The sequence below is a fragment of the Notothenia rossii genome (assembly GCF_949606895.1).
Source record: "Notothenia rossii genome assembly, chromosome: 6".
Classification (NCBI taxonomy): domain Eukaryota; kingdom Metazoa; phylum Chordata; class Actinopteri; order Perciformes; family Nototheniidae; genus Notothenia; species Notothenia rossii.
Window position 1 is genome coordinate 68,915,959 of NC_136909.1, and position 24,597 is coordinate 68,940,555.

Here is a 24,597-nt window from a genome sequence, read left to right on the forward strand (position 1 = left end):
AGCCAAAGCTGTGAAAATTCTGTAATATTCTAATTAAACTGGCCTTTACTGTGATTTGGACATTTCAAATGTTTAAACCCAGACATGTTTATTATTGCTGCTGAATAACAGCACTTTAAATCAATGTTTTGAAGAGAGATATCGATGTTTACTGAACCTTTTGCTCCTCCTGTGGTTTTAGAGTTAAGCCTTTTTCAATTTCAGTCTGAAACTTAGTATATCACACACATTTCAATGAGGAACTTTGAACAGGGAAATCAATACAATGTAACCCTAATGAATAGTCTGGTTGACCTCAAACAAAGTTGAATAAACATTTAAAGTCAAACATTTCTCCTGACTTGAACTAAACCATTTGAGTGTCAGTTGGTTGTGTGATCGGAGACAGAGTGTTGCTACAGCGCTCCAGATGGGCCGGGTTATGTCTGCTGTTAGCGGGCTCCGAGGCATGAGGCCTGCGTGCAGCCCAAACAGATGCTGCTCTTTAAATGAGACTTCTGACATTAACAGCGGTTAGTGCACTCCTGTGAGGCCTCCCTTTACAGCTGTTCTGAAGCCATTTCGTCTTTTAATTGGGATGGGAGAGATCATGGATTACATTAGTCGGGCAGGATACACTGCGGGCTCCTCCCTGTTCTTTGTCCTCTGGGCTGCTAGCTTGAACGTAGCCTCCTGCTTAATAAGCCTCCCATACGGAGCACTGGCCATCACAGAGAAGTCAAACTACTAATGTGCAAGAGACAACTGTGTGAGCAAGTTTTGCAATTGGGGGATGTCCATTTGCTCCTTATGTGTGTGAATGATGGAAAGGAAAAATCACCTGTGTATGTTTTTAATAACTTATTGGAATACATCCTTGGTCTCAGGATCATGGACAGACCATGTATGTCCATGGTCAGACCATGGTCAGACCATGGACATTAACCATGGACATACGTGATCTGTCCGTGATATTGTCCATGGTTGACCATGGTCTGACCATGGACGTTAAATGGCACCATGGATGAATCATGGAAACCCACGGCCAAGTGAAACATGGACAGACCACGGTAATTCATGGACATCAAAGACGTGGTTAGCCGTGGTCTGTCCATGGTATAGTTAACCGTGGTTTTCCGTGATTGATCTGTGGTGCCATTTAATGTCCGTGGTCTGACCATGGACAACCATGGTCTTATCGAGGCTTGCAATAGTATGGCCGTGGATGTCCATGGAGAGACCATGGTCATCCATGGTCTGACCATGGACTTCGATGGTCAGACCATGGACATCCATGGTCAGACCATGGTGCCATTTAACGTCCATGGACAATATTATGGTCAATGGTCAGACCATGGATATCCATGGTCTGACCATGGATATCCATGGTCTGACCATGGGTGTTCCACCCCTGAAGTTATAGAAAGCTTACCAATTTGGTCAATTGTTACCAAAGTTGTATATAACAAGACTTACCATAATGTCCACATAATGCTCCAGGGGGGGGGGAGGGGGGGCTACAGACAGGACCAATTTAACTTGCATCTAAAGTCTACAGATATAAATGTGCTAAGATTGCATTTCAAAATGTTTATTAATATCTTATCATGACACTCTTGTACAAGAAATACTACACAGGATGTTTTTTAACGAATCTCAGAGAACAGACAGTGGTACAAAACTTAATTCACACAATTAAATGAAAGGTTTGTCAATCCATGGGAACATTTTACAGTATTTATAACATTTAAGTCCTTGTCTGCTTTACCACAAACGATACATAACCAGTTCCCTTACTTACATATGACTTTGTATGAAGAAATATGTGTGCCAGATATATGTTCACCATAACAACATACATTTTCTTCCCAAATGTACACTTAAGTCAGTTTTCACACTTTTTTTAAGCCTTTTTGCACATGGTGCACCTTCTCCACCATATCCTTGTCTTTCATTTCGGGAAAGCGTCCCCGCATCAAGTCCTTGTATACCAGGAACTTATCTTCCGGAAATCGTGGCTTTGGTGGAGTCATCCGGTTGGGAGCTTTCCCGGACACACTGTGGCTGAGGAGATCGTCTTTGGAGAACAACTGTGTCAGCAGCCGTCTGGCTGCTTTGAAGGTGCTCGTCTCCAAGACGACAGTTGCACGCAGCTCCTCCATGGTGTTGCCATTGTACCGTGGCTCACAAACTGCCACACGCCCCTCGCGGTTCTTTTCCAGTTCGCGAACTCTTCTCTTGAGTTTCCTTATACTCTCCTGTGATTCCGCAAACTGACCTTGCAGCCCGTACAGGTTCTTGGCTAGTCTGAAAAAGAAAGATTGCTTAAAAATATAATGCCGAAGTAAAAAAAATACAGACGGAACAAAAATTACATCTACCACAGTCTTCAAATATATAATTTGCTGCCATATCAGACAGACAATGTGTAAACACTATTTTGGAGTCATATAATATTAACCACATTATTTTCCTTCCCAGCAAACAGTATATTATAAAAAGGGAACATCTGTATCTGTTAACAATATAAAAAAAAATATATATATAAATATATATAACATATATAATAATATATATAATTAATATATATAATTAAAATAACTTACTGGGCAACATTGATATCCTTTCCAGCTGCAAAGGGAGATCTGTAAAAACAAATACCCAAAAACTAGAACCTAAAAGGTAATGTGTGAAGTTGAAGCAGTATACAAAAAGGTTTACCATGTTCACCTGGTATCAATATTCATTCCATCTTAAAATAATGAATAAACAGATTTTAAACAACATTTTGCTGATTGTCTTCTACACGTCTCTGGCTGCAGTCAATTGGAACTGCGCAAGTAATTTACCTTTTCAATTTATGACTGATATTTCCAAGTCGACTCCAATGAAGTCCAGTGATGTTCAACACTAGACCTTTGAAGGTATGTGTGAAATTTATCAAGTTCAGTCTGCATATTTGTGCATGGTTTTATCAGCAGATAAACTTCCTAATAGATCTTTTCACAATGATAGTGTGCTACATTTTGTTCTCATTTACACACATATACATATACATATACGTATATGTATATGTATATGTATATAATATTAATATTACCTGTGCTTCTTTTTGGTGATCGTTGGAGATGGCGACCCCAGTTCCAGTCTCCTGTGAGCAGAGGGGGAGGCTGTGCCATGCTGTGGAGGTGAGCGACTGCATCTGGGTGCAGCCTTTTGAGGCGACTGGCTGTGGCTGCGTGCTGACGGTGCAGCCTTTCTGGGCGATGACCGGTTGCAGCGAGGTATTGTGTTCCTCTGAGGCGATGGGCTGTGGCTGTATCTAAAACCTAAACCCTCTAAAGATCATATCAACCCTCCCGACTTGAAATGATCAATTTATTAATATGAATCTGAAATAAATGCAACTGGAAAAAAACGGCCGCCATCTTGTGAAATTATCTATTTATTTAAATATTAAAAACTTATTTTTCTTCAAATGGATCATATTTCTGGTCTCTGATATGTTAATAATCAAATGTACTCACCCTCAACGTTGAAAGATCAGTATTTCAATGTGGATGTCAAAGGTTTTTAGCAGTCTTCTCTCAGCTGCCGTCCTATGTAAACGCTAGACAGGAAGTGGCTGTTCCGCCACCCGGAAGTGACGCCAAAAACGGCGGAATTAAAGGTAACATGACCATTAGCACTCATAGTGGTTACTCCATGAACTGCAAGCAAATTATAATATACCAAATGTCCGTAAAGACAGTGTATTTAAATTAAAAAATATATAAATCCGTTTTTTAGATTTTTAAAAAATATATATTTTATTTTTTAACTCATTCCACCCTAAATGTATTTATCTATATAAGAGTAAGAGTAAAGTTAGAGTGGTATATATTAAAGTAAATAAATAAAGAAGTATTCTAAAGATCAAACCGTGAACATTAAAAAACTTCTGGTACAGGTTACACTTCTTTTGTGTTTTTAAAAAATTCTAATATTTAAAGAATGAATATAAGCGGACATTTAAACGCCATCACTCAGTAGAATTGGTCAGTTGACCGCTTCTACTTTTAGTCTAACCACAAAGTTTCGCGGTCCGACTAAGGTTTTAAGTGTAAATCTATTAAATGATTATGTTATTTTTGAAGTATAAGTAAGGAGGTTCTAAAAGGATTTAATATAAGATATATCTTAATATAAGATATATCTGGCACACTTAATTATATTTGTTCATATTGAAGTAAGGGAACTGGTTCTGTCTTGTTTTTGGTAAAGCAGACAAGGATTCTACTTGGGAGTCCAATATTGTAAAATGTTTCCATGTATTGACAAAATTGTAACCTTTCATGTAATTGTGTGAATTAAGTTTTGTACCACTGTCTGTTCTCTGACATTCTTATTGTATTCATATGAAATTGGCACTGTTGTTTACATTTTCAATGTCAGTCTACCAGGTAAATAGAGCACATGTCCAAAAAAAATTCCTAAATATGTAGTGCGTGCCAAACCCTAATTTTCATGTTGGCAGGGGTATTGCTAATGTCATATTTGCAAACAATTTATTATTTCTGCTGACGAACATGTAGGTCACATATTTAATGTTATTTGATCAGACATTACATTTATCTGTACATTCTGAAATAAATTAAATGTGTCTATTATAAATACTGTATGTTGTGCCTTCATATTTTTCATAAATCCCCAGTTCAGCCCTGTGTAACTCACTACTCCAGGACAAACAAAAAGAGTCAGAACTGAGACAAAAAGATTGGCACCAATATCTTTGATCTGCATTCAACATTGAGACCACAGAAGAACATGATCATTTCATGGTTAGAAATATCAGAATTCTATCCATGTTTTACCATGTTTCATGACCACAGAAAAGCATGAATATTTCATGGATAAAAATATCAGTGATTGTCCATGTTTCACCGTGTTGCATGACCATGGAAAATCATGGATATTTCATGGATGGAAATAATATAGGATTTGTCCATGTTTGTCCATGTTTCATGACCATGGAAAATCATGGTCAATTCATTGCCAGACAAGTGAACATGTTTTTCCATGTTTCATGACCATGGACAATCATGGTCAGTTCACGGCCAGGCGGGTAGTACGTGTTCTGTCCATGTTTCATGACCATGGACAAACCACGGACAAACATACCATGGACACTCACCATGGACAGATCACGGATGTCCATGGATGACCATGGTCATCCATGAGTTTTCCGTGAAACATGGATGACACGAGACCAAGGATTCTTGATTTCCTCCATGTTTTCCTTTGCAAAATATCACCTAAAAAGAGATAATACATAAGTAAGTATCATTTTTCTCAAAGTTAGTATGCTGCCGGTCTAGACTGTGTGACTGTAACCAATACCTGCTGTCTGGCCAACAGTGACACATTATATATTTGCAGGAGACAATCCCTGTATTTATGTATGAGTTAAATATGCCCTGGAGACAATGCTGGAGATTACATATCTGCAATCGGAGTTCCAGAAAAGATTGACATACAGCTGTTAACTCAATTCAAACTTGATTAGCGCCAAATTGAAAAATGAATGCTCCCTCTCTTTGAGCTAGGAGGGGGAGGAAAGGGAAAGGGAGGTTTTGACAGGGAATCAGTGCTCCCTGAGTAGACCACAGAGCTTGAAAAATATGCTTTTATACCTCAAAGGCTTCAGGGAAAGGGGCGGACTCAATACTGAGGATGTAGAGGGAATGTTTGAAAAAAAAAAACGATATCTGATCCTATCAATCAAAGGTTTCTTTCCTAGTCCTTTTGTGCATGACTCTAGTCCACCAACATGTTTGCCCCACATAAAAGACATGGTAACAAAATGGGGAACACTGACCTGAGTGCAGGGAATTTGGGCCGATCCATTTCATTTATGCACAGTGCTTGGAGAGGTTAATCCTGCACAACTCAGAATGCTTTTGAGTTTCGACCTCTCCTGTCCTTGGTCTAGTTTTACTTGACTTAGGCCACACACGGAGACGAAACAGAGACAAAACAAACCGAATTCGATATCAAAAAAGTCTTCCGTCCACACGGAATCGGCTCAAGAAACGTGACCGAGACCGCTTCACCCGCTGGAGACGCTTTAGTACATATGCCGGGCCTGTACGTAGCGCTGTACTTCCGCCACAAAATACACCAAAAGCAGCGAATAAGACCGATGGCGATTATTATTATTATTATTATTATTATTATTATTATATATTATTATTGTTGCTGATGGTAGTGGTAGAGGAGCTTTACATGTTGCACTAAAATCTGTATCATGGTCAGTTGCGTCTGGAGCACGAACGCAACCCTGTGACACACGGAGCCGCAAGCATTTCGTCATCAGACCTACCCACTTTGGGAGCCGTTATCAATGTGTATCAGATTCGGGCTCCGTTTCGGCCTTGTGTGGACGAAGCGTCTATACGATAGAGAACGTTAGCGGGACCCTAACCGGGGCCTTAGTGCTTTCTTTCTCTCTGTCTCTCCCTATCTCGGCTTTGTCTGAGGAAGTGACGCAACTAACCACAATAATCTGTTACAGTCCTTACGGTTAGCATATCACTTTATCACGCAGCATCGATTGCACTACTATGTGCAGCTTGGTGGGCCTGCACTGTGTTTTAGTGATGCTGCCTCATCCTGCATCAGATCTCATTAAAGATGGAAGTGGAGATTAAACCACATCCTCTTTGAACAGTGCGGCACAGGGCAGGAGGCGTCCACTTCGCTTGTATTACTCATAAATAAGATTGAAAAAGCAGTTCATGCAGTGGCAAACATAATGTGTGTTTGCCACACCAGTAAAGGGTTTATTTCATCAGACGAGCTGACAGAAACTCTGGACACCATTACCAGGACTTTACTTTAGCAGCACAGGATTAAAGTAGATTTTGCACAGAGACATAGATTACATCATATTGGGATATACGGTTGTGGTGGGAATTATATGAAGAATGCATATAAAAGCTTTTCAAGAAGAATCATACATATTGCACTACCTCTCTAAATCATCTGGGCCTAATTAAGATTTTTCTCCTCTCTGCCGTTCTAAGTTTTTATAAATGGTGCTTTCTTTTCAATCAAAAAATGCATATAGTGTCACAAATCCTGTCTTGCTTATGATTACAAATAAGTGATTTTTTTTTGTTTTGGCACAGACCTGGGGTTTTTTGTCAGACTGTATATTACACTGAAGGGGTCTGAAGTTGTGTTTCTGTGTAGCAGAAGTAGAGCAAATCCAATTAGACTCTTTGGAAGGTTGAAACTGTAGGCCAGCTTCATAAAAGATGAACACTCAGAGAGCCAGCACTGGTCCTTAACTGGTGGCTCCTCAGTAATTAGAACTTCCATTAATGATCGAAAGTCCCTCTTCTTTGAAGTGGCGCCTTAATACAGACAGTGTCACATTCTTTCAGTCTATTGAAAGAGAAAGCTGAAGACGCTTATCTAATGCCTAATCTGAATGTAGCAGTGTGACGGTTATTATGCTGTAAAGAGATGCCTCCGCCTTGGCATTTAATTAAAAAGATGGAAAGAATCCGGCTCTGCTTTCAGTAATCTTATCTCAGTTTGCCCATATTTTGTGGTTTCAGTTTGTAGCCAAATTCTTCATGTACAATGTGAAACCCATGCACAGTAATTGCACCCTTGGTGTAATCATCATCCTTTTTTCCGATTTGTATCTGTTGGCAACTTTGATACTTTGAGACAAATCTGAACCCAACAGTTGTGTCCGAGCCAGTCTACCTGTGCAGCTGCCGATTCCATTTAGGTCATTAATCCATCTCACCCTCCCAACTGAATTGCATTTTAATCATGTATGCTTTTAGCTATCTGTGGCTTCAGCTCTCTCTCTTCTTCACAATGCACTCACATTTACTATATGGAGACACATGGACAGGAGCCCTTTGCTCGCCGACTGGACGGCCTCATGTTTGAGTAACCTTGGAATACAGATAGATCTATTTCTCTAATAGAGGTCACAGAGACATTGCCATCCTTCACGTTTCCGAAAAATATTTTTCCAAACAAATGTTTCACAATTAGATTGTATTCGTCAAACATGTGGATGACTGACCTGTGAGATCTTTCAGGCAATTTGTCATGTTTGTCTCTTGCCCTGTGAGCTGGTAAAAATACAAAAGGGGAAGCAAATGTGCTCTATGTTTTATTCTGGACTTGGGACTTGTCTCCCTACTCCCTACTCATACTCCCTGATTGGTTGGTGACAGGAAAGACTATCTAAGGTTAATTCCAGAAAAAGGATCTATCACAGCTCGGTGGCACCCAATGCATTTCAAATGATGTGTCCTTGGGATGCAAGGTTACTGCGGAGCCCTTCTCCTCGAGCCACAAACAGCCTGTACAACTATCGTTATTATTGAATGGGCCTGACAACAAAAAGGTCCTGTTGACTTTTGCAGATCGTGTGGTTACACAGAGGGTCTGTCTGCCCTCTGACATTATTGTTTGGATGAATTTTCCAAAGCACATTTCTTTGTATGGACTCAACTTATTAAAACATCCACTGCAACAGCTTTCATGTTCCCAGAAATAGCTTTTAGAGCAGTCGTCTTGGGGACAGCTGGTTGATTTAGTGACAAACGCTGAGGATCAAACTGCCTCTTCAGCCATATTGGATACTGGGAAATGGTAGAATGGTGCAGCAACTGCTGGTATGATTGATCCTAGATATTGTGATTGTGGCAATGTTACCTGTTTGTACCTACTGAGACTCAAAATCAATTAAAAAACAAAATTACTAGATGACATAATCATACCCTGCAGCGGCTTTTTATAGCTGCCTGTAAATGTCACTGCCTTTTCTAAACTTCCAGTATGGTGTTTAACATTGGTGATAACACTGTTCTTGTACCTTACCGTGTTGTCGGAGGGAATAGGACTTGGCACTTGGCGTGTTTTGTTCTTCTCAACAAAACAAGACAGTTATTCCTCTGCCTGTGTCGGTTTCTCTCTTTCCATTTTTGGCCTCACAATCTGAATTCCAAACAAATCCTGTACACCTCTCATCTTTTATTTGATCACTTGTTCTATGATTTTATGCAGAATTCCTTTACAGGCTGCCTGGAGCTTTCATTTCATCCTTTCCCATATCTTCTGCATTTACAGGCCGGATTCAGTTTTTTTCATTATTCCCAGGCTGCCACCTTCTGCTGATTTTTGTCAGCTTAATGTGAGGGTGGATTTGTATAATTTTACAGTGGGATCTGCATCTGCACGCAATGTCCAGGCAAGGCCATTCAAATTGAGTGTTAATGTGGGGTTATTCATGCTGATCTCACGTTGCGTTCTTTGTCATTTTTCAATCTATCACAAAGTGCAAGTAATATAAATGATAAAGAGTAGAGTTAAAAAAGCTTCAAGGGGTGCCTCCTCCTCGTGTCTTCTTCTCCTTTTACAGTCAGCCTCACAGTAAGTTTTGGTTTTTGTGCCTGAAAAAAACTTCTTTTTCCTCAGCATGTGCAAAAGCCACATCAAATGGCTCTCCAGAAGTGACAGGCGCCTCGCAATGCAACTAGTGTGCTGGCGTGACTTAGTGTTTTAGTGGTGTGGTGGAGCTGCCAGACTGAAGCAGCTCTCTGTTCACTGCTCCACCTCCTATTGTAGAGGCTCTAACACAGGAACACTAAAGCTGACAGTCGTGTGTAAAACTAGCCTGTTTTGGCGAGAAGTAGGCTGAGTTTGCTTCTGGTCATTACCCACATTCTTTGTGCAGCTCAACTCTAACAGTATATGTGAACTGTTGAGTTAGTGCTATTCGAGAAGGACACTTTGAGTGTTGTCCTGCACCTAGCTGAGAAAACCCCTGTCATCTGTGGGTGGGAAAGCTCCTGCTGTCACAAAGTTTGTTATATACCAGCGGGAGACCCTAAAGTCTCACTAATGCCAGTTCCTTTCATTTCCACACAATGGTTAATGTACCTTTTCCTCAGAACAACAGTGGGAGTCTTATGTCACTCCTGGCTTCAGCACACAACCCAACATTAGCATGGCTACAGTGCATGTGTGTTGGCGGTAAGCAATGAAATAAAGAGCTTGGAGGCAAGCCAATTAACAGCTGCAATTAAGCAATACTGCAAAGTTCAGCAGGAGGACGCAATATCATTAAGAGAGATATAACCATCGTCAATCTATTCTGCTAGTTAAGTATCCCCAAGGTAACTTTTAAGTCTATCAGCCTGCCACATGTATGTAAATTATTTAGTTTGATGTGGTTGATAATGTGTCCCATTCTTCTGCGTTTGAAAGAGGATCACTTTCTGATACAAAAACAGACACAAGAGGAAGAATAAAAGCAATATGTTCACAGAAGCACTATTGTAGGCTTACCTGGACTATCCAGTGAACATTATTTGTAATAGTAATTTTCGTGTCACACCTAGTTTTTCAGACATAGGTGATTAAGGAGATTGAGTTTAAATGGATGATTTCAGTTGTTATTTCAAATAAGGATAAAGGCAGACATCACATGATACTGGGGGTAATGCCCTCTGATGAGTTTCTATCAAGCTAAACGTTGTCCTCTGGTTAAACATCATTAAGTTAGTCAAAGGACGACGTCAGACAGGAAGATGAAACAGAAAGCCATTTTGAAACGGATGAGTGTCAGCCAGGCCGGATGTTTTCAGACACAGTGAGATGTGCAGTTTTGTAAACTTAATTTGACCAGACTAATGGGAACTATCAAATCGGTTGACATAAATAAATGAATAACTAATCCGAACACAAAGGGGTCGAGACTGGGCAAAACAATAGAGAAAACTGTCCCAATAAAGGCAGAATATTTTAATTCTGCTGTTCATTGCCAACTTACTGTTTTATTCAAGCTTAGGTGACACTAATAGGAGGAAATAATAAGATAAAATAGGGAAAACTCTAATAGTATAATAGTAACAGTGTCAGCACTATGTTTTACACTTTTTATAAGGTGTCTTTTTCAGCCTCCTTGAATAAGCAATTGAAACAAGTTGTTTTTGTTTTGTTTTTACAACAAGGCCTGCAGATAGTGGTTAGCCGGAAATGATCTGATGAGATTCGGTGTGAATGTGTTTGGGAACAAAACAACCTCAGATGCTTGTTTGAAGTAGCACTGAATTGAACATTGTGTGATCCATAAACACTGCAAAAGTACAAACTCAAAACAATATTACGCTATTATTGTTGCAGACCATGACATTTCTGTATCTAAACAAATTCCCCTGTTGTTCAAAAGGCGGGAACTGTGAGGTATTTATGTGAAAACACCCTTTCTCCTGTAAGTGCTAAAGCATTTACACGCTAGGGAGATAACAGAGTGTGATATCAATGCACAGTTGTCAGTCCATATTGATTGAAAGGCGGGAAAGTAATAACCCTAACAGCTCCTACCTAAATTCAAAGGCCTGTTTGTAGAATTGCCGTTTTCTTGATTTAAGAAAGTGCCACTGTGAGTTGAGCGGGAAAATAAAAGAAATGACCTTTGAGGTGCAAAACGTTTTATATTTCCATTACAAAGTATGGAAAATAAATAACAGTCTCAAAGTAAATACTTCGCTTCACAATCAAACCATTCCTACCCTCTGCTAATGTTAATACATGTATGATTATTTATGAGATCTTCTATCATCCAAGAAGAATCTGCTTATCTTTCGCAAGGGCTTTTTCATCCTGTACTTCAGTAGACCGAGCTGGCGCGCAGTGCACTTGATTTAAGAGCATTGGTTCTTACAAGCGCTGTGCATTACGCAAAATAAATATCTGTCTGATATTAAAGCTATGAAACCTGACTGTATTCAGTACAGTATCTTTTATAATTAAACATAGTCAATTATTTTTTGTAGTGCATTATTTAGATTTGCTACAGCTACTTCAAAATAAATACACACAAGCTGTAGAAGTATAACAATGTTTTCGATTAACTGTCTATTTGAATTAAAACGCAATCCATTGCGTAATAAGCGGAGAGGGGGATGCCTCTGTGGAGACGTTTGCTTTACCATGGTTGCATAAATATTCTGCCGTACCTCTCTTGGACTTATGATTGAGTTGCTCCAGCCTGATTGCAGTTAGCGCTCGAGGGAGATGAGTCTCTGTGACATAAACTAAGTACTTCTGGAGCCAGGGCTCACTTCACACATCGCCTCCACCCTAACACCTCTGTGATCAAATAGACGCCGGTAGGAATGGATTCTCTTAAGTGCCGGTTAAGTGCATTTTGCTAAGGAAGTAAGAGAAGTTAAAATACATTTAGTGTTAAAAAAGACAATGCACTCTTCCTTAATGCAATGTTCTGCACTTAAGCTATAGGTGGAGTCTAATTAGGAGTGTATATACCGTGGCCTGGCGGTCAAGGGCAAGACCCTCATGCTACTTTCTTGTAGTCAGTTGCTGAGAATCTCCAATTTAATGCTGTCCTGGCTCTTTCCCGTGGAGGAATCTCAGCCATGATATTTTGGATAAAGTGAGGGTACTGTCTGGCTGCCTTGCGGGTATCTAGCCGTGGGTAGTGGGCTGTGAAGGCCCTCTGGAGCCATGCAGGTCTTTACCACACCAACAGGCCACATCGCCAGTAACGGAAGAGGCTGCATTAATGTGAGGCTGATGAATCCAGAAATGGGACTGGATAAATCCATAATATGCAGCTGCTGGCCCAAATCCTGCAGAGCTCCGCTGTGACACCGGGCCCTGTGAAGTTTACAGATAACCTATTTCATCTCAACCAGAGAATCATGGTGCCTGTTTGAGGTTGGTAGAAGTCTACAGAGTTTAATGTTAAATACCTAACACGGCTTAATTCCTTTCTGGATTGTATTTTCAATATGCATCAGTTGTATGCACTTGTAGATACTGTTAATGTCTCATAAATGAATAGTTTATGGAGAGTCACTTGGCAAGGCCTGGGAGCAATGAGGTTTGCTGAGATGTCAATACATGCGTACATATGGGAGAATATGTATATATTCACATGTGTCCTTTAACTGGTTTAATTTGTCTACTTTAATTTGACTAATTATGTGGATATCTCTGGCACTGTGCTATCTCCACCAGATATTATGCTATGCTTCGTTCTTTTTTTCTTAACAGCCCTTCCTTATTAACATAATGTTTAACCTTTAGTTTTTTCTTAATTAAACTATAGTCATGCTGTAAAATGTGGCTGAAATATAATAGAGCAAATTGTTTTTCTGAAAGTGTGCTTGTGGTTTTTTGTGGTTTTGAAATGAAACAACGGTGCATTTATGATTTAAAAATAGTGGGTAAGGAGGAACAACTTCTTCTAATGAACCCTGCTCTCTCCGCTGACCTCTTCACTGAGCCTTCACAGCCCTTGCAGTGAGTCGTTCATGTTAATAGGCCGTGTCTTTGAAAACAATTATTAAGGAACACATTTGAATCTCTAGGAAGTAGTTTTCTGATTCTAACTTTGGTGGCATTGACTCTCCCTTGGTGTCAACTCCAGAAGACAAACTCGCGCTTTGTAGAGCCCACCTACAGCTTTATTTTCTTGTAATTTCTCTGTGCTCCCTTCTTCCAAATTGGGGGTTGAGCAGATGCAGGTAGATGTATATTTATGAGGGGGATGTGTATTTCAGGGAGAAGCAGTCTTGTGAAAGGTGACCTTGTTAGATAAAAGGAGGTCTCGGAAGCCAAATGATGAAAGAGAATGGGATCATCCTGGGCTCATTAATGTGGATTTGAAGGTCAGGTAATTATAACAATAGACGTGTGGGCTGGCTTTGGCATCTGGTATTGTTGCTTTGTTATGAAGGTGACAAGCCTGCGGAGGAAAGGGATTAATCACTGTGACACCACCCTGTTGTCACATTGATACATTCAGACATCATAACACTACTGCTATAGAAGTTAAAAGAAGCTGCAAAAACAACATCATTTCAGCCATCAACATGACAAGTACTGTTAAGAATATGAACACATTTAAGAAGCAACCCAAAGTCGCTTGTCATCGTAATTACTTATTCAAAAATAAATCCAACCTAAGATAGAATAATTGTTATTGCACTGATAATAGTAAGGCTTTGGTTTTTCATACAAAAACAAGTCTCTTCTATAGTGACACTGTCACGAGTCACTGCTTGACTCTCCACACATTCACATGGCTGAGGTTGTAACACTTGACCCTTTGTACGGAGCGGTGGACGTAACCAATGAATCTCAGAGCAATACTGCACGTTTGATGAGCTTTTAATAGCTTGAACTGCTAATATCACAGAGCGGCCCAAAGTTCAACTCATCATCTGACTTAATGGAAATGTTGTTTGTGCAGAATGCAGACAGAGTACAAAATACACATGAGAAATAAGACTTGCGGGTTTTTACAGCACCAAATCATCTTTATAAAACAACCTGATGAATGGCAAACAAGATTTACAACAAGGTCCGCCTAAAATGTTAACAACTGAGAAAAACCCTGGAACAATTTGTGAGCTGGTGTAAAAGATGAAGGATATATAAAGCTGGCAATATACTCTAAATTCAATATAGTTTGGTGTTGCTGCAGATATTGAGGCTAAATGCAGCACTCCTTTCTCGCTGCAGACCCTTTTACCTAGCCTCCCTACATTCTGGTTGTTTTGAGCAAATGTAAGATGGATGCTTTATCAAAGCATTAGCATTGTGTCTAGCATACTGTACTTGTTGTAGCCACAGTTGCATCATGTTGACTGAAGCATGAGCAAGACTTTGGGCTTTGTTGTGCTCAATGTCCTGCGAGGATCGAGCCACCTCTAACGCAACATCGTCTGGCACAATCCTCAGGGCCACTGGAAGCCATAAAGCACAAAAAAGCTGACCAGTATCATTGGAAGAGGCCCCACATGTGGGGTAGCATGCATTTTTAATGTGGCACAAATAAGAAATGCCTCTGTTGCCTTTCCTTTCTAATCCCACACCGGGTGGATCGAACACATTTTATTTCTATTTGTGCAAAGTTTGGCGGCAACTTAAAGAAACAAGAGCCCTCATCATTAAAGGTTTGAAATGCTTCAATTTATCACAGAGAATCGCAGACAGGTTGCTCTGGATATTCAATTGTAATATTTCCTTTTGAGGTGTGTGTGTGTGTGTGTGTGTGTGTGTGTGTGTGTGTGTGTGTGTGTGTGTGTGTGTGTGTGTGTGTGTGTGTGTGTGTGTGTGTGTGTGTGTGTGTGTGTGTGTGTGTGTGTGTGTGTGTGTGTGTGTGTGTGTGTGTGTGTGTGTGTGTGTGTGTGTGTGTGTGTGTGTGTGTGTGTGTGTGTGTGTGTGTGTGTGTGTGTGTGTGTGTGTGTGTGTGTGTGTGTGTGTGTGTGTGTGGAAAGCTGGCGGAGTGGAAAAGCGTCTGTGTGTGAGCAGCACATTATTCAACAAAAACAAGTCCTTCACTCCACTGGCTCTTTGAACATTCGGAGCGATCGTGTTAGACATCAGAACACTGAAGAGGAACATCTAACGACCCTCTAAGTGTCAACATAATCTGAAAAATGATCATCCTTTTGTTTCTCTTGACTATTTTCTTTTGTATTTTAAGGCCTTCCATTTGCAGTTCATTGTGTTGTAGGTGCTAATTTGTGCCCACCAAATTAGCTGTGAAAATGATTTTTAATTAAAGCAGAAGAATGGAGAGAATAAAAAGATGTGACTCCCGGTTACAAAGAGCAACAATATTGACCTAGTTTTCTCTTTTATCTGGGACAGTTTTTGTTTTTGGAATCACATTTACAAAAATCAGAACTAATTAATGGACAGGTAAGACACGCATCAAAACCCTCACCTAATGTGTATGGAATCTGGTGATATCAAGTAGTCTACAGGTAAAATAGAACATGGCAAAGATCAACCATATAACAGTTTATTTGACGTTTATTTGATGTATTTACTGGCAATCCTTCTGAAATAGCTGTAAGATTTGCAGACACAGATAGGCCGGTAGCTTTTTATTGCAGTGACCGCCCTGGTTGCTTTGAGAAATGAAGAGGATTTTTTTTTTGACTCATCTATTTGCAACAGAGCAGGCAACCTTAACCATAAAACTTTTTTATTAGTTTCTCTACCCTACCTTTTATCCCAGAGCCACAGCAGAGTACACTATTAACCTCTGAGCTTATTGAGAAGTGTGGCGAGAGGCTGCTGTGGATAAGGGGAATGTGTATGCGATGGCATATATTTTAAGGGTTCAGTTTAGGTGGCAGAGACCAGAAGGTAGACAGTGAATCTGTTTACTGCCCTGAGGTTTTGTGGTTATGCACTAGCACTTCCCATTTAACTGCATGATCTAGGGCTCTGCTGACGACACCAAGCGCACAACCCAGATCCATGCCTCACTGCCCCCTGCACACACAGGACTCAGCCATTCAAGTGCACATAAGGTTTTTTTATGAATGCTCTGCAAATATATGGACACACTGAGACAAGCGGGTGGTTTCCCCCTTCCTTTTCACCTTGTTTGTGTCTGTGCAGGCTTCTTGACGCAGCGCCACAACCCATAAACTGCGCCTGTCACACTCTCCGCCTAGGGTTCTGTTATCAATATTTTCTTGCCGTGAAAATACACAACAGCGCCTCCACTGCTATTTGATTGGCTGAGGGATAAATGAGGTTGCTGCGAGGGTTAAGAGAGGTCAAAGGGCAGACAAGAAACGGGTTCTCCTACAGTGAGAGTTCAGTCATATGTTTGATGGGCCGGCCTAATGCCGTGGACCAGCAGTTCCTAATGACCTGCCATCTTCACGCAGTCCAGGGAGCCCCTCCGCTGAGATTTATGAGCCATGTTGTGTTTGCTACTGGGACGACTCTCAACAACACTCCTGACAAACACCAAGTCAAAGCCTACTGGCTTCCCTCTTTCTTCTCGTTAACTGGGTCAATACCACAATAAACTGTAGGGTTCTGTGAAATATTACTGCAGTCATTTGTCTAATGTGATGGGATCATTGTAGATGTTTTTAAAAGACGGAGATGAGGTCCTTGTATGTCCTTGCAGAAAATAAATTATGAATTGATTCGCTAAATTCTCAAGGGGACACACTGCGGCGGACACTGAAGAGAGGATGGACAAGTCAAAAACCAATTATTCATGCATTCAAAGAGACAACTCCTCATGCAGAAGGAACAGATAATGGTCTTCTGATAATACTAAATGTTGGCTCTCCCACTTCTTCCCTGAAGGCAGAAATGTGTTGATTCGCCACAAGATAGCCCGACTGAGCCCAGGGCAGGCACAAACAGCAAGGAGAGCTAGTTTATAATTAATACACACTCTATAAAATATGCATTATGGAGTGGATGTGGCCAAATATGGATTTCTGTTTTGATTTTCACTCAAGATAATTGAAGCACTTCTCAGGAAAATCATACTGCATACTGCATATGGCCCAAGCACACAGCCAGTGTAGGGCTGCTTGTTGTGCTGCTGTAGGTTAACTTCTCTCCCAGCTGTTTCTTATTTATCTCATGCTTGAAGACGGAGTGTCAAAACAAGTCCACATCCACTTTGGGATTTTAATCTCTGCCCTGATATGTATCTCTGTGGGCTGAGCTCAGTGACTCTGTAGGTTACAGATATGTGTGTGTGTGCATAAGCCGCACAGTGAGCTTTAAGATAAACTGCCAAAACACTTTTTCATGACATTCTGATCATTAAAGGAGAGGATGCAGGGAGAGGGGAAATGAAAAGGCATAAAGCCACGTTTTTTTTACCCCTCCTTACTTCTATATTTATCAAACCCACTGCAGAGATGAGATGGCTGTCAAATGCTCTTCATCTCCCAGTGGGCTATTGCCGTGATCACACCAAGTCACATGTGGTTAGAAAGCATCCAACATCTCAACCCCCGGATTACTCCGCTCACTAGTACCACCACACACACACAAACACACACACACACACACACACACACACACACACACACACACACACACACGAGATTTGTTTCTGACTGATTAGCAACCACATCTCCAATCTCTGATTAGGTGTGGAGTAAATGAAGCGCCCCCCTCAGGTATGCATTTCCATAATGTCAGGTAATTAAACCCCAGTGTTTTAATAGCTCAGGAATAGGAAGACTCCCCAGGAGATTAGAGAATGATGATAGACTTTATGAAAAACCTGCATACTCTTAGTTTAGGCACCGGGACTAGTTCTTACATTTTACTGGTGATAGATTAACAACAAGAAGCTTTAAGCATTTATATCATAGTATCATCATATCTCATCATACGAATAACTACCATAGACTACATACTTTAGCACAAATGAGATTAGATTAGATATACCTTACAGTATCCCACATTCTGCTTTGTTTTTGTTACAGCAGCATGTGAACAGGCAGGTTTTGTTTGTCTGGAAATGCATGTTTGAGTTGTATGCTTGCTGTTGATAGCTGAAACATTCCACAGCTCAACAAAGGGAGAGTACACAAGTCTTTTTCATCACAGAAAAACCTGGAGAGGTGCTATTGTAAACATGACAGTGGATTGTCAGTATATCCCTGTTTGAGTTGCTGTCTCTTCTGTGTTTATGTTATGTTCATACTGTATACACACACACACACACACACACACACACACACACACACACACACACACACACACACACACACACACACACACACACACACACACACACACACACACACACACACACAAAAGCTCTTTGATGAAACAAATTCTGCAGTGGGAGAGCTTTCTTTGTCCCCGTGCCCACTCATATGTGTGGTGCTCAAATGAGAACAATGCAAAGCCATAATGGTGGCACAGAAAGGTGTGGAAACTGAGTGAACTCCAGAAGTCCCCTTCATACACGTATTCAGGCCCAAACTAAAAAACAAGATTCAGGACTGTGATGTTGTTGGAGAGCTCTTCTTTCATACCAAATTGTTCATTATCTCTTGCTTGTGCACCAAAACGTATTTGAGAAATAATAAGCTTTTAATAGTAGCGTTCACTTCTAATGATAGCCAATGCCGTCGCTGAAACTGAAGATCATTAAAAGGCATGTTGCAGTGTATGATTCTTCTCAGTGCCCGCTGGATGAACTACACTTCAAACACATAGGCTACCTACTTTCAGTAACACTGAAATGAACAGATGTACTCTAAATGCCCTCTAATCTTTCTCCTCTCATGTGCAACGGATGTCTCCAACTGACAGATAGGTTTATTTTTAATGATACACTCTCCACTTAGCCGATGGTACCTTCTCTTGGACCAGTAAACTACGGTTAATGTTGGACAACAGGGCGGAGTGATAGTATGTGTTTTTGAACCAACTGTCTTAATACTGACAACAGAATAACATTGAGCGAGGCTTTATTAAAGAGGGTGTTCTAGATATAATTGTCACACGTGAGAATATAGCATCTCCCTTTTTTAACACAAGTCTTGTTTTGAAGAGCTCAAGCCCAAAGATTTGTGTTCCCATAAAGAACCTAGAAAGCCACTTGGAGAACACAGACCTCCGCTTAGGCTAATGGTGCATTCACTTGCTCCTCTTGACACCCATTTCCAAGTTTGGTGTGTTCATGAGCAGATAGTCATACCATGTAGACACCATAGAAACTACAAAGAAGATGTGTTGTGTCTTTTTGCTAAAAGTCTTGATAACTGTATTCAAGTTGTTTTTTCAACTTAAGGGACATTCACATACATTTTCCAGTTGTGAAATGAATAGCACACAAACCTACAATGCTACTGAAAGAGAAACATCTTTTGTGCACGAGCTCCAATATGTCATTTGTTTCATGAAAATATGTCTACTTTCTCAAACTTTGGGCCACTGTTAATTGCTTTTTATGAACCAAATGTTGTATTGAATGTAACCTCTGTCATGTTGCCAAGATGGAAATCTACCAAGGAGCTCATATTGAAATTAGCTGCTGCCTGAATTACAATTGTATTCAAAATTTAGTATTCAAAGAAAAACACAACCACACAAAATAATTACTTCTGTCAATTGGGGATGTGGTTAAAACAAAGTATCAGATTACCTTCTTTTTGTTTTCTACCTTTTTTAGATGTTTCTGGTGTTTTCAGAAGCTACCAGAATTAATTTTTTTAAATCTTGCATTGCCAGAAAAAAGAGTTACAACAAATATGTGACTAAATCATTCAAGCCAATTTCAGGCTTCTCTTGGCACCTTATACCAACCAGTTTTCTTTCGATGACTTGCATTTTCTGTTCAGATTCTCAGTGAAATGTGTTATTAATATTTCTAATAGATATAAGATTATCATAAGAGTAAAGAAAAATGTGCTTCTAAGGTGTATTTTCAGAAAAATCCCACTTTTGCAGTTGGAGAATCCAGACTTTAAATGTCCAAATATTGCTGACTCTTAATCCATATTTGCTTACTCTCAAAGTTTTTCTGACATTCTTTTTTTCCTTCTCTTTTCAGCAAATTCCAGTCTTCTGGGAGGAGGGGGAGGTGAGTTAACATATTTGTGATACTTTACATTGTTTGTTCCCATGGTAATGAAGCAATTAATGTTACTCTCTCCATGTCTCACATGGTCATCCATGTTCTTCCATGGGTTCATGGCAGACGTTAGTCTCTATTTCGCCTCAAGTGTTTGTTTAAAATGGGGCTGAATGCAAGGCAAGAACATTAGAGCGCAGTGCAGCTTCACACTGTGCCACACGGCGAGACGGTCAAAACTTTAGCGGCCTGCCGGAGAACATTATCATCAAAGCAATGCAGGGAATCTGAGGCAGCAGACCGTTGTGGGGGAATAATGGGTTGGGAACTCCAGTAGGATTGTTACTGCCCAATCCAACTGTTCTTTTCTCAATTTGACTTTTCACTGACATGATTGAAATAATCACTCTTCACCACAGCAATAAGAGGTTGGGGGAATATTCCACCCAGTTAGATGTGGACTGTTAATTTTGAGTCCGAAGGGGATTTTTTGACGATATGTTGGAATAGTATGACAATGAAATAAGGTCACTGCTTCAGCATCTGTTTATCCATCTGTGTCGCTTGTTACTTTGAATATGTCATCGTCTGCTGATAGGCTTCAGTTTTACAGAATGTTCTCTGTACATTAGGCTGCATTTTATGAAATATACCTATTCACAAGTTAATATCTAATAACAGTGAACCATGTTTTTCCTGTTTATCCACAGTGCATACAGTACAAACATAAAACATTGTTTAAATCTCAGAACAAAACAAAAAATAGTAATGGTGTGGGATATTTGTTAAAATGTCACATGCAGATGTCAATTGTTCCGTCAAAAATGTTCCTCCAAGTTTCATATACCTCCTATAGAGTGAATACATCTGTTTAACAAAAGCAGCACATAGGACATAATTACGCACTTTGCAAAATGGCACTTCTTTCAGTTTCTATTTATTTATTATGATTTAAACACCTGGCATGAAATCTGATTCATCTGAGGCGAGGGATGTGTCTAAAGCAACATCAAAGCCACAGCATAGTTACCTGCACATGATGTCCATTAGAGTAGAGAACACAGAGCCTGTTGAAATTACTTATTCACATCTAATCACAAGCCTGGAGTGGCCCTTATCTTCTGATACACGGTTAAGACTGCAAACGTTCCAGCTGTTGTTGTATAGCACTACCGCATCCCAATCTGTAACAGTGAAATGGAGAGGCCCTCAGTGCTTTTGAAAAAAAAACATTGGTGATTGAGATCAGAGGTCACAAACACACGTCTCCATAACAAAGCCTGGCCCTGTAAGGCAGGTATAGTGTCCTCCTGATTGGTGTCGGTCTCTGCTGCACTCGGCTCTCAGTATTCATTCTCCGTCTATAGAAAAACACAAGAAGCAATTTTCTTTGCTATTATGTTTTCATTATTGTTATTTTATGGCAAATCATCCAGCTCTGTGAATCTTAGGACACGGAGCCTTGTTGATTGATCAAGGTTCTTCTTTAGCGAGTAATAGGTGTAAAGGTATTAAAGATTGCTCCGTTTCAACACAGCAGCAACCAAAATGAAGTGGAATTTGGGACTGTCAACACAGTCACGTGAGATCTTGTGTGTCAATTTATGTCAAACGCTGCTAGAAAACATTTTGAGTTGATTGTGACCTGCAGCTGTGCTTATTAACTCCAAAGGAATTCTAAAGCTCGTGTCATGTTTTGAGAGCAAAGCCTCTTTTCATTCTTTTAGCTTTGTACTTCCAGTGATTCCATTCCTGCCACGTTGCTGGCAGAAGATACAAGGCCAACTAACTGTAAAATACAAAGACTCACATTTCCTCGTGTTCATAATTATAACCTCAAGTCTGTTTCTTTACTTATGTGTGCATTCTTGTGAAGCTTGTTTTTGCTACATTGGCGAAGCTTGATAATTTAACAAAGCTTTATGCTTTTATCTGCATGAGGAAAAGAGGGGTTTTATCTTCCTGTGTCTTTATCACTAGAAGATGGCTGCTAAACCTGCAGAACTGCTCTCTGCGTTCTCACCCCGGATCTCCCTCTACCCCTATCTGTGGCTTGGCATGTGAAGACCTCCTGCCTTGGTGGCGGGGAGGATCGATGTGAAGAGGAGATGTGCTCTCATATAAGGCCGACCTTATCTCCCAGCTGTCTTCTCAGGGCTCTGCAGTGGGGCAGCTTCACAGCAGGATGATCCATCATGTTGGCCTCACACACCTGAGCCATGTTTAGTTCTCTTAGTTCTAGAGGTGGGCCTCCCGCCAGTATGTGAAAACTGTTTGCTTTATGTAGAAAAAAAAAGTTAGTATACCACCTACACACTTTTGGAAACTCTCCTGGCTATAGACATTTTATTTTTGTTGAGGAATTGATGTTATCCCCATGTGAAGGTAACTTTTGGGAGGAAAGTTTCACTTCACCGTATATGGTATTATTAATTTAAAGTGAAATGTGTGGTCCAAGTAAAGCAGAAAATACTTATATTTGTGATATTTTTTTGGCTTTAGGCCAGTGCGATGTGAATGGGGTGAAAATAAAGCCCAGGGTGCAATTCCTCCTGTGCCCAAAATAAATAAATGCTTTATTATATTCCCTAGCATCAGTTCCTAGCAAAATTAATCTAGAAACGATTCTTATGCCCTGGTGCTCTATTAAATCCTTAGAAATCACTGATGGGAATTCTCTATGGGTTGTATGTCTTCAGTATTATGTACACAATGGGGTTAACCGAAATAGCACTGTTATCTGCGCTAGACACGTTGGTCTCACTGGGATTCCATACATACATAGAGGGAAATAACAATGATCTCTGATAATGGCATGCTAAATGAGGCCTCGGTGAATAGAGGGTAATTATGAATGGTACCAGGTTGCTCGTGTGATGTGTGTCACAGCATGGCTGGAAGCTGGCACAGTCCCAAGAGAATAGACCTAATGTAAACATCATGTTGTCTATTTCTCCTTTCCCCCCCCCGCGCATTTGTCGCCTTATCACACGCCCACTGACACGCGCGTACACAGACACATTGATGCAGGCGCACACTGAGCCATGTAATGTTACCATGAAGCCCTGTGCAGCCGGAGAGAGGGAGCTCCACTCTCCTTTGATGTCTCCATCCAGGAGGGGAATGGGCTCATTAGCATTCTAACCAGAACCGTTGCCCATTTAGCACTAGGCTTTAACTCGACCACCCAAACAAATCGTTCTTCTCAGGTTGGGCCTCCTTTTCTCTGCTCCAGTTAAGCGGCGAGGCACATGCATGGAGGTTTTTGTACGTCCTGATATGGGCTAATTTGGCCACGGGCTGCTAACGCTCACTGAACTCGCCAGCCTTTTGTCATTGCTTGCGTAACACAGGCTGTTGTGCCATGTGCCCCCGGCTCTCCTCCCTCATACGTTTCCTAAACAGTGTTGTGAGTCATAGCGAGTACCAACACATTCTAAAGTATGAGATTAATTATACTTGCTGTGATAATGCCTGGCTGCAGTGGTGCATGTGCTCCTTTGCCCTCCTCTGCAACTAAAGATATCATTGGACGCAGACTCGCATCAACCCGGAGTGGATCTGTTGAGAAAACGGTGTATTAAAAGGCCTGCAAATTAACAATGGAATTAACAGAAGAAGAATATTGCCCTGGTTCTGAACCTTGCGTGGAATGTGAGAACTTCTTCTTTACTAAATGTATTTGACCACAGAAGTACAACATCAGCTTTGCAAATTCAGCAGGAAAATACCTGCAGTACTGGCTCTCTCTAAAAGAGTGCTCCTGCATGCTTTAAAAAAAGAAAATGTATTCAGTTTCAGACTTGTTTGGATAATCCTTTATCAAGATTCCTAAGTGCTTCACTGTGCTTATCTTTATCTGCATTCGCTATGCAAAGAGCTCTGTTTTCTTTTCCTGTCACCTCCAGGTGAACCATTATCTCCTGTCTGGGTTCTGCCCCAGGCTTGTTTATTGAGTAGATTGGAGGGGACCCGGCATGGTTCTTTGTGCAGGGGGAGGAGTATTGGTGGAGATGGTGTTGTGTGACGGCTTTGGGTTTGATGGCCTGATGTCCCTGTCGCGACTATATCAGATCACTGGAAGCCCCAGAACTCCCTTTTATGATGAATCTCTTATAGATGGCACATTATTCCCATAACTCATAGATTGCACACTATGCTTGACTGATGGTCCTCAGTTCACAGATGGTAGTACCAGC

General features: G+C 40.6%; 2 protein-coding genes across 8 annotated transcripts in view; one reads left to right on the forward strand and one right to left on the reverse strand.

The window, feature by feature from the left end:
• macrod2 (mono-ADP ribosylhydrolase 2) overlaps nt 1-24,597 on the forward strand; it is a 418,271-nt gene that overhangs the window by 91,943 nt on the left and 301,731 nt on the right. For all 6 annotated transcript variants that reach the window (XM_079688242.1, XM_079688245.1, XM_079688246.1 and 3 more), the window contains exon 4: nt 20,378-20,407. In XM_079688242.1, coding sequence (XP_079544368.1) covers nt 20,378-20,407 — 30 coding nt within the window. The remainder of the gene's footprint in view (nt 1-20,377; nt 20,408-24,597) is intronic.
• LOC307043655 (uncharacterized protein) lies at nt 1,555-3,904 on the reverse strand. 2 transcript variants are annotated; one of them, XM_079688271.1, is made up of 5 exons: nt 3,507-3,904; nt 3,080-3,342; nt 2,829-2,895; nt 2,586-2,624; nt 1,555-2,286 (listed from the first exon to the last, which is right to left on the reverse strand). In XM_079688271.1, exons 2-5 carry the CDS (start codon nt 3,156-3,158, stop codon nt 1,872-1,874), a joined length of 600 nt encoding a protein of 199 aa, XP_079544397.1. In that variant the 5' UTR covers nt 3,159-3,342; nt 3,507-3,904; the 3' UTR covers nt 1,555-1,871. The 2 variants fall into 2 exon arrangements, with proteins under 2 accessions (XP_079544397.1, XP_079544396.1); XM_079688270.1 differs by having other exon boundaries at nt 3,080-3,904.

What these genes read in the sequence shown, in the direction of transcription:
- LOC307043655 (XM_079688271.1), bottom strand. Translation starts at nt 3,158, where the DNA reads ATGGCACAGCCTCCCCCTCTGCTCACAGGAGACTGGAACTGGGGTCGC. An exon ending in ATCACCAAAAAGAAGCACAG is followed by an intron (nt 2,896 to 3,079) that starts GTAATATTAATA and finishes ATACCTTCAAAG; the next exon opens with GTCTAGTGTTGAACATCACT. An exon ending in AAGGATATCAATGTTGCCCA is followed by an intron (nt 2,287 to 2,585) that starts GTAAGTTATTTT and finishes TTTCTTTTTCAG; the next exon opens with ACTAGCCAAGAACCTGTACG.